The 10,588-nt window shown below is 54.6% G+C and overlaps 1 protein-coding gene across 1 annotated transcript in view; it reads right to left on the bottom strand.

Moving 5' to 3' along the window:
• Window positions 1-838: 838 nt before the first annotated feature.
• LOC125537646 (nascent polypeptide-associated complex subunit alpha, muscle-specific form-like) overlaps window positions 839-10,588 on the bottom strand; it is a 12,448-nt gene continuing 2,698 nt past the window's right edge. The window contains exon 2 of the mRNA XM_048700969.1: window positions 839-1,441. Coding sequence (XP_048556926.1) covers window positions 839-1,441 — 603 coding nt within the window. The remainder of the gene's footprint in view (window positions 1,442-10,588) is intronic.

Raw genomic sequence — 10,588 nt, forward strand, 5'->3', positions numbered from 1 at the left:
CACATTGATTTTTGTGTAGCCGCGGTCGTCGAAGACAGCCGGCGTGTCTCGGCGCTCGCAGAGTGCATCGGCGCACCCGCTGGGTGTAGCCTTCGAGCCTCCGGTTGCTCAAAGAGGAGTCCTGGCCGGTCAGGCTCGACCAGCCAGGCGGCGAGGTGTCTTGTAGCGCCCTTTTTTTTTCTTCCTCCGGCTACTGACAGCCGGACAAAACTCTTCTCTTGCCTGCAATCTTCGCGGGGGCGCGCCAGCGCACCCGCTGGGTGTAGCCCCCGAGATTCGGGCCGACTGCTGAGCAGTCGGGCCAGATCTCCCGGCAACTACTTTGTCTTCTTCTTCGCGGGGGCGCGTCAGTGCACCCGCTGGGTGTAGCCCCCGAGATTCGGGCCGACTGCTGAGCAGTCGGGTCGGATCTTCCGGCAGCTACTTTGTCTTCATCTTCGCGGGAGCGCGTCAGCGCACCCGCTGGGTGTAGCCCCCGAGATTCGGGCACTCGAGGAGGTCTTGACGGCTGGGCCGGCTTGGCGCAGCCGGCGTCGAGGCAGACGAGCAAACGGGTCGGGCCCCCAGCCGGCCAGGCATCGAAGTCGGCAGGCGAACTGGGCGGCCAGGTGGCCCGACTTTTCTTTTTTCTTTATTCTTTCTCAGCCGGCTTGGGCACTTTTTTTTCTTTTCCCCTGCCGGTTGTGGGCAGTCGAACGGCTCTCCGCTCGTGGCTATGTTGATGGAGCAGTCTGCCCGCATCTCTCTCTCTCTCTCTTTCAGCCGGTGCACTGTGCCGAACCAGCCGGCCTCTCTCTTTCTCTTTCTCTTTTTTCTCTTCTTTTCACCGCTTGAGCAGTCAGTAGGAGCGGGACGCTGCAGAGGTCGGATGGCACGCCAAGCCAGCGGCCGGGTCACGGCAGAAGCCGACGGCCGGGATGCGGTGGGCAGCGGAGGCGGCGGGCCGGGTCGGAGGCGGAGCCGGCGGGGAGGCGTTGGGGCACCGTAGCGGCGCTGCGGGACCGGAGCAGGCGGCTATGGGCGCGAGGGAGCCGGCGACGGGCAAAGCCGGGCCTGGGGCGGCCGGAAACAGGCGGAGGAGCAGCCCGCGCGGGGGAGGCTGGCCAGGCGAGGCGGACTTGGCAGCATCTACCCGGCCGGCGCGCGGGAGGCGGCAGCGGTGCACACGACGAGCGCCAGTGCCGGCGGCTATGGGCGCGAGGGAGCCGGTGACGGGCGAAGCCGGGCCCGGGGCGGCCGAAGACGGGCGGAGGAGCAGCTGGCGCGGGGGAGGCCGGCCAGGCGAGGCGGACTCGGCAGCAGCTACCCGGCCGACGCGCGGGAGGCGGCAGCGGCGCACGCGACAAGCGCCGGAGCAGGCGATGGGCGCGCAAGGCGTGCGGAGCCGGCGGCAGACCGACGGGGCGAAGGCGAGCCGGCGAGGGCCCGAAGCCGGCTGGCGCTAAGCACCCAGCAGCCGGCAGGGGCCCGGAGCCAGCCGGTGCGGGAACGGACAGCCGTGGCCGTCCGGCGCGGACGGGTGCGAAGGAGGACGGGGAGGCGCGCGCTGGGCCAGGAGGGCGATGTCGACGCGACGAGGCAGCCGGCATGGGCGGAGCAGGCGGCGGCCTCGACGGGGAGGAGCAGAGCCGCGGGAGGCGGCAACGGCGACCCAGGCGGCGGGCGCGCAGACACAGGGTCGGGAATAGCGCGCGAGCAGGATGTGCAGGCCACAGTCGGCTGTCGTGCGTGCGTTGTCCTTTTCGCGTCCAGCCACCGTGAGCAGAGTATGGGTGGCGTCCAGCCATTGTATGAGCAGTGTACTAGGCATATCTTGCTTGCGTCTGGAAAGTGTACAACATATATACGAATGGTGTATGGGTAGTGTATGACCACGGTTGACTTGCATCTAGCTAGCTTGCAAGACGATGGTATATGGAGGAGCGACGCACGACTCAGCCGGAGCAAGGCGCAACGTGGAGGGAAGAAGACGCGAGCGACGCGTGGATGGCCATGGCCGACCGAAACGAGGCCCCGCGCGCGGACATACGGTCGGCGCTGCGTTGGTGAAGACGAAGATGGCGAAGCCGACGGCGAGGACGCGCCGTCCCGCACGGCCGCTCCGGGGGCGGGTCGAAGTTGAGCCCTCGAGCGCTACCGGAGAGACGGCGCGCCGCCGCGGTGGAGATGACGAAGATGGTCCCGCCCGGACTGTGAAACCAGCAGCAGCGCGGTAGCATAGTACCGCCCCACGGTGGGCGCCAACTGTCGTGGTATTTCTCACGGGGGGCTTGCGAGTCGACAGATGCCACAAGGGCTTGGTGTGTGGGTAAGACTGCTGCTGATAGGCCCGGGAGCGGGTATGCGAGTAGCACGCGGTGGTTTACCCAGCTTCGGAGCTCTCCGGAGAGATAATACTCCTACTGCTGTATGTCTGAGTGTATCTATCTGGGGTGTACATCGGGCAATACAAAGTGCTCCTGGAGCTGTATCTGGGATCAGTGCCAAGTGCATCTGATCTGGTATATGCCTATGTGAGGCATGCTAGTGGCCGGCCATGCTCATGGCCGTGAGCATATGAGTGCTCATGCGTGAGTGTGTGTATCCTGGATGGATAAATGGATGTGTGTGAGGCCTTGTGGCCGTGAATGTGTGAGCCTCCCCTGGTGCTCCTTATAAAGGGGAGCCCATGGGACAAGGGATGGCCCATGTGACCAACTTCACTATTTGGGAGACAACGATGTGACATCTCACACCTGCTACAGTGTATCACTATTGCTCAGCAGTGTCCGGCTACAGCCGTCTTGTCCGCGGTATGGCCATCGTGTCAGGGTCTTGTCGATGTCGGGTCGTGCTGCGGTCGGCAGCCGGCTGGTTGACGCAGTCGGCAGCCGGCAGTCGGACGGGAAGCCAGCAGGAGTGGCCGGACAGTCGGACTGAGGGGCTTTGCTTTCCCCAATGTCTTGAAATATCGTCTTGCCGTCCTCGGGGTACCCGTGGTCGATTACCCGTCCTCGGGGTACCTGGAGTACTCATGTTCCTAGTAGTAGTAGTAGTAGTAGTAGTAGTAGTAGTAGTAGTAGTAGTAGTAGTAGTAGTAGTAGTAGTAGTAGTATACACTTGATGGTCAAAATACTATTCATCCGGTCCTCACAGTGAAGTGACAAAACCCTGCGCCTGACACTAGTCCAGGTGGTGTGTTCGGGTTACCATAGTCAGCCTCACCCTGTGCACTGTGCAGTCTGTCACCACCGCTGTACAGCACATTGGCACCTCGCCTCGTCTCCCTCTCCGCTCCCATAGCACCACTCCATCTCCATCTCCTTCTCTGTCTCCGTCTCCGTCTCCATCTCACTGTGCCCCCGTGTACCGTCGCCTCACTCGCCTCCCCCAGTACCACTATTCCCTCGCTAGCCGCTCCAGCACCGACATCCTTCTCCCCCGTAAATCAAGCCCCCTTCCAAAATCCACCATGGCCGAACGCGAACCGCGCAGCATCCATATGAGCCGCGATTGGAGCAATCTCCCCAGTGACATCCTCGACCTCTGTTGTTCGTGTATGGATATGTTGAGCACCTTGTGGCTGGCTGCATGCTCGAGGGACATGCACACAGCCATCATCGAAGCGAGGCCTAAGCTTTTCAAGACACCCTGCTTGCTGCTATCTGGTCTTGCGAGATTGGCTCACCATGATACGGAGGCGTGCATGATGCCCCTCGACTTCAATCTGATCTCCATTAGCCGAAACTTCTTTGCAGGTATGTAGTGAGTCGCCATACATCATTTCCCTCGACATCGATCCAATCACCATCGCCCAAAACTTCTTGGCAGGTATGTACTGGGTCGGCATGAACTCCCACTGGATGGATGCCTTCAGAGAAGACGGTAAAAAGTTGGTGCTTGTAAACTTCCAGACCTCCCATGAGATTATCCTTCCTCCTTTGGATTATATAGAGTATTACCATCGCGGTCCAAGCCATCTAGATTACTACGTCAGTTGGACGGACCTTGTTTTGCAGAAGATTGTAGAAACATGCACCACACTCTTGGTTTCATCTAACCATACATTAGGGAAGTAAATGTGCATATGGAGAACTTTATATTTGGAAGTAGTAAAATCCTGCAATGCTTACCATGTGTACATACCTATATTCGCCCTTCAGCAATCAATGGCTAGAATAATATCCTCACAAAAAATTTGCACACAGAACACAAGTATATAACAATGCATGGTTTGTTAGTTACCTTGAAGAATTTTTTTGTGAGGACAAAACATGATTACATAACATGCATGACATGGTAGTTTCCTGTGAAGAACCGATTGCGAGATAACATGAGTATAACCATGCATGGCACTTCTATATTTTCGGACCCAGTATACATTTCCCTGTATTTTCCTCCCAGTTCCAACAGGGACATATCAATGTTCTTTCTTGCATTATCCTACTCATACTCTGAACAATGCTGATCTTACATTAACAATGCATGTCCTTTTTGATATGATGCAGTGTCCCTACAGTTACTGCCCTTTGTAATCACACCACCTTTGCCAAAAACAGGGAAGCACAACTGGTTCCTCGCTCGATCAGACGACGGCAAAAGACTGATGATCATTCAGACACATGAGTCAGAAAAGTTATATTACAAAAACCCCACTGTATACAAGCACCATGTAATACGTGAGTATCCGGACAGTGGCTGTTACGTCTATGAGCAGGATACCAGCTTGTTGGGGCCTTTAGGATTTTTTAGTTGGAGGCGGGTAAACAGCCTTGGTTCACACTCTCTGTTTCTCGGACTCAATTATCCGATTAACCAGGAGATCACCGTTTGCAAGGACCTTGATGGTAGAGAGGCTCTGTTTGCTATGGAAAATGGTGTCTACACGGCGAGCCCTAGGAGTTTGGGAGCAAACTCCCCTGATTGTCAATGATACAGCCTGCAGCCAAAAGAAGGTGAGAATGATAAAGGCATCCAGATTAACTTTGATCCTTGGATGTCTCAATTACGATAGGCAGTGATGTGGTTCAAGCCTTCAGGTTGATAGGTAATTGGGCTGTTGCATCGAAAGGGTGGAGTACTAGTGTCTCTGGATCACTGGTCGCTGAAGCGGAACTGCAAATTATGATGGTGTTGGATCATCTCTTCGAATGACTTTGTTGTCTTTGCTGCCGGTTCTGGATGGGTAGTTCTTTCTTTTGTTATGCATATTCCTTGTCATTTGGTCATCCTCATCTATGTCACTCTTACTATGTAATAGTTGCTTCTGTTTAGAATGTCATTCTCGTCTGGATCACGAGAGTCTGAGCGTTGCAGATGGGTGCATTTTGGTGGTGTAGCAAGACTTCTTACGAACTATCATGTCTTGTTGTTTATGTCAGTAGTAGTCACTAGTCAGTATTTGAATGTTGTATATATCGTTGTTTCGAACTATTTATTGTCTCGAACTACTGGTGGGCTAAATGAGGGCATCACCATTCTCCAGTGTTCAGAGTATATCTCCTTTTTTCAAGTTATATAATTTGAGCTCAGTGTCTTTTCGATGAAGTACACTTGTTTGGGCCAGTGAGGTGTCGTTGAATATGGGCCGAGTAGTAACGCAATGCCAAACGGGTCAATTATGACTCTCAGGCCGGGCTCTCAAAAGATCTTGAAAAAAAGGTCGAGCTCTCCAAAAAAGAAAGAATAAGGACTCTTAGTCCGACATGTGGGCGCCACCGGTGTTTTCGTGCGCTTGCGCGCCGAGAGCATATTGGCGCGTGCTCGAAATTCATGCTACCTTTTCATCCCCAGTCTCCCGCCCCTCCCCCACCTCTGGAATCTCGATTCCTACTCCAGTTCCCCCAAATCCCCCTCCTGTACTCCCTGTACTCAAGCGCACTATCATGTCGCCGGTCAACGCGGATCTCCGAGCCGGAGATCCTGAGGTCCGTCCTGCCTTCGGTCGCTGCGTGCTGTCGCTCAATAGTGGCATGGCGGCGCTTGACGACCAGTTTGTCGGCAAAGTGCTGATGGTAACCATCAACGGCGACCGGCCTCCCATCTCGCCGGACGACCTTGTCAAAGCTCTTGGCATTGCGCATGGCATCCAAATAAGTGACTTGCTCGTCGAAGTCTGTCCGCCACCGGCTGATTTCTTCGTCAGGTTCCAGACAACTTTTGACTGAAGTCGTGTGTTCGAATATTCCCGGCGTTTGTTCTGTGATGGCGCGCTGGTGAGCTTTGATCGGTGGCACCCAAGATGGGGCTCGGTGCCCTCTGAGCTTGAGTTTTTAACAAAGCTTACCTTCCACGACATGCCTTGACGTGCTTGGAACAACGAGTCCATGAACGAGCTTATCAACGACCTTGGAGGTGACCTCGTAAGTATGTTTGTTCCTCCAGACAGCTGGGCTCTAACGGTTATGGCATGGATGAAGAAGCCGTCCACCATACCGAAGGTGATTGGTGTTGAGATACTGGTGCAGGAACCGGGGTTGTACTATTCGTCGCCACCAAGGCCGCCGTGGACCACGTTCGGGATGTACCTGTATCGAGTGTTTGTGCATGTCGAAGAAGTGGTCAATCCATCAATCGAAGTCCTGCCGCCGCCGCTGGTGCCAGGGTCCATCGACGACGTCCATTACAGGAGTCAACATCAGACTTTCCCCGTGTTTCTTGGAATGATGGATGGCACAGGGCCTACTCCATCGCGCGGCGGAGGCCACTGCTTCTTTGGGAGAAGAGGCAGGGCTGGCTGCCTGGATGTGCTCTAATTTAAGGTAAGAACTGAATCTTGTCAGATACTAGTTAAATCCGAGCTATGGGTTTGAAGCACTAATATGCCAGTACATTTGATTGTGACATGTTCTAATTTTGTACCTGAACTTTTTTTAGAAAGGGTTGTACGTCAACTTAATGTGCTAGCAAAACTTATTGTGTTGTCTGTCTGTTTTCTTTGCACAATATTCAAGATATTTCCCCGTCATTGATAAAGACGATGAACCGTTATGTACGACTTTGTTGGTTTCAACATAGCCCTTCCTGTAGCGATCCACTGCTTCCATCCTGATTGTGCCGCCTGTGTGAAATTTTTGTATGCAAGTTCAGTGTGCTATGATGTTCTATATGATTGTGTCAACTATATGGCTGAAAGATGTATTTACGAGCATCGACCGATGGGTCTCTCTCTCTATCTCTATCTCTCTCTCTCTCTCTCTCTCTCTCTCACACACACACACACACACACACTCACACGCACACACACACGCGCGCACACGCACAAGTGGGACCCGTTGAATTATTTATTTGCTCATGACAGCTTTTAATTAGGTTCCACTGTAATCTAACTTTTTTGTTAAGTTATTAATTGAGCTTAGTGACTTCAAAAAGTTGTACAGAAGCCTTGTTTGGGCCTTTCCGGCGTCGCTGAATGTGGGCTGAGTAACCATGTTAGGTTGTACTGTACTACGCAGGCCTTTTTTTCAACATCAGCAATGCAACTGGCCCGACAGTTGTACACAATATCCGGGTCAACTTGTTATTCTCCGCCCCGCTGGGCTGCAAACTTTCCTAGGAGGTATGCATTAGGCTTAATAAGAAAATGGACTTTAAGAAGTAATAAATGGGATGTAAATATAATAACTGGACAGTTACTATGCACCAAACACGTAATTAGTTTGAAAAATATATTATTTTTGAAATTTGAAATTTTAATTCCATTACTTGTTGCGCGCGCAATATTTCGCTGGATTTTAACGTAATACAACTTTATTTTGAAATTATATTTAACCTGATTAGAAATTTCGGATAAAAATATTTCGGATCCCATCAAAATGTGGGAATTCTTTTTTGAATTCTGTTTTGAGCGGTTGTTTGAAATTATTAATCGTTGTCCTAGCTAGAAGTTGGGCTGTACTTTTAACAAACTATAAATAGGTTGTAGTAAATTCCATTAGAATTAAAAAATGGGCTGTACATTCTTACAAATCGCAAATGGGCTATATGTTCTCTGCCAAATCCGAGTTGTGGGCCTACTAAGTTGACGCGTACCAAGGGCTTTGTCAACTTAGTCAATATAAACGATTCTAGCTGCAGTGATCGTATGATGTTCATCCAACGGCTGTAGTGCTTCTTCAACCTCTGGTCTTCTTGCTCCAGCTGCCCAAAACAGCGTCGGTCGTGTCGCGTGCTCCTGCCTCCCGTGGCCGGTTGTGATGCCGCGGAGGCCTCACCACCCCGTACTACTCCCACCACTAGCCAGGCCATCTCTCTACTCACCCACACCCCCTGTTATTCTGCAGCGACGGCAGCCTCACACCGCAGCCGAACCAGTGAACCCCCGTACTCCTCTCCGCGTGGGCTTCCACTTCTGCGTCTTCCCCGGCTCCGCGTCATCCCCTTCCTAGGCCTCGCCGTCATCCAGACCACCGCCCTGGTGCTCTCGGCGCGGCATGGTCAACGTGGTCAATGACCGACTTCCATCGGAAGAGTACTGTACGTGGAGAGGCGGACAGCTGGGTCCAGGCGGCCGCAAGGAAGTGCCTCCTTATTGCGCGCAAAATAATTATTCCTCCACCTGACAGCAAGGACCCACCGGACGGGCCACCTTATTTCGCAAAAAAAACGTTCCCCCCTAACTGCTGGGACCCACCGGACGGGCCAGCGTATTTCGCCAAAAAACGTTCCCCCCGCTATCAGCTCGGACCCACCGGAAGTGCCTCCTTATTACACCAAAAAATGAATACTCCCCCTGCTAGCTGGGACCCACCATGGTGGGAGGCTAACTTGTGGGCCTACTAAGTTGACTGGGATGGGGGCCTTTGTCAACTTTAGTCAATATGAACGATTCTAGCTCCAGTGACCGTACGGTGTCCATCCAACGGCCGTAGTGCTTCTTCAACCTCTGGTCTTCTTGCTCCAGCCGCCCAAAGCAGCGCCGGTCGTGCCACATGCTCCTGCCTCCCATGGCCGGCTGTGCTGCCGCGGAGGCCTCACCGCCCCCTACTATTCCCACCGCTGGCCCGACCCTGCAGCGACGACAGCCTCACACCGCAGCCGAACCAGTGAACCCTCGTACTCCTCTCCGCGCGGGCTTCCACTGCCTCGTCTTCCCCGGCTCCCCATCGTCCTCTTCCTAGGCCTCGCCGTCGTTCACCGCCCTGGTGCTCTCGGCTCGGCGTGGTCAACGTGGTCAAGGAACGACTTCCATCGGACATGGACTATACGTGGAGAGGCTGACAGCTGGGTCCACGGCCACAACAAAGAAGTGCCTCCTTATTACGCGGAAAATAATGATTCCTCCACCTGACAGTTGGGACCCACCGGACGGGCCATTGTATTTCACGAAAAAACGTTTCCCCCTGACTGCTGGGACCCACCAACTACATCTTCGCACGCAAGGAAGTGCGTCCGGGCAAAAAAAATGATTCACCCCCCTGACTGCTGGGACCCACCAGCTACATCTACGCAGGCAAGGAAGTGCCTGACAGTCGGGACCCACCTGGTCGAAGCGTACGTAGCGTTGTCATTCTGGTCGCGAACGTGTACGTACATATATACTGGTGGATGTAGAGGCGCGCACGTGTCATAGTAGAGGCGCATACGTGTCGTAGTAGAGGCGCGCACGTAGCATGTACACGTACGTACAGCGGCCAGGGTGCAAGAAAGAAAATACGGCCATGTATGTGTACATACGGGCGGGGTCTCGAACGCCTACTCGCGCATACGTACGGCCAGTGCTCGTGTACATGGCTGGGTCGACACGGAGAAACAGCGTCGTTTTCGTGTTCATGGGGAGGCAACGGAATGCGTCGTGTTCATGGGGAGGCAACGGAATGCGTCGTGTTCATGGGGAGGCAACGGAATGCTCGTGTTCATCGAGAGGCAACGGAACGCATGGGAGCCAACCGGCTGGGTCGGAATGGAATGCGTGGTCGTGTTCATCGGGAGGGCTTGGACGGAACAGGCGATGTAAACGAGGCCTGGCGTACGGCACAACGGAGGAAACGGACCTCCTACGTTCGGAACGGGGTCCTGTTGATCGGGAGGAGTCTGGCATACCGCAAAACAGAGGAAATGGACCTCCTACGGTCAAAACAAGGGTCCTGTTGATCGGGAGGGGTGTGGTGTACCGCAAAACGGAGGAAACGGACCTCCTACGGTCGAAACGGGGGTCCTGTTGATCGGGAGGAGTGTGGCGTATCGCAAAACAGATGAAACAAACTTGTGTTGGAGCGCTACGGTCGAAATGGGGGTCCTGTTCATCGGGAGGGGTGTGGCGTACCGCAAAACGGGACTCCACGGGATATTGTTCATCTCCACTGTCGACCTCCTCCAGCCTCCACGGGCTACCGTCAACCTCCTCCCGCCTCCACGGGCTCCTGTTCATCCAGCCTCCACCGCGTGCTACTCCACCGGCTACTGTTCAACCACCCCTCCACGGGCACCCCTCCACCGTCTACTGTTCATCCAGCCCTCCACACCACGGGGTCCTGTTCAACCACCCCTCCACGGGCACCCCTCCACCGTCTACTGTTCATCCAGCCCTCCACCGGCTACTGTTCATCCAACCCCCCCCCCCCCCCCCCCCCCCCCCCCCCCCCCCCCCCCCCCCCCCCCCCCCCCCCCC

The sequence above is a fragment of the Triticum urartu genome, chromosome 2, assembly GCF_003073215.2.
Source record: "Triticum urartu cultivar G1812 chromosome 2, Tu2.1, whole genome shotgun sequence".
NCBI lineage: Eukaryota > Viridiplantae > Streptophyta > Magnoliopsida > Poales > Poaceae > Triticum > Triticum urartu.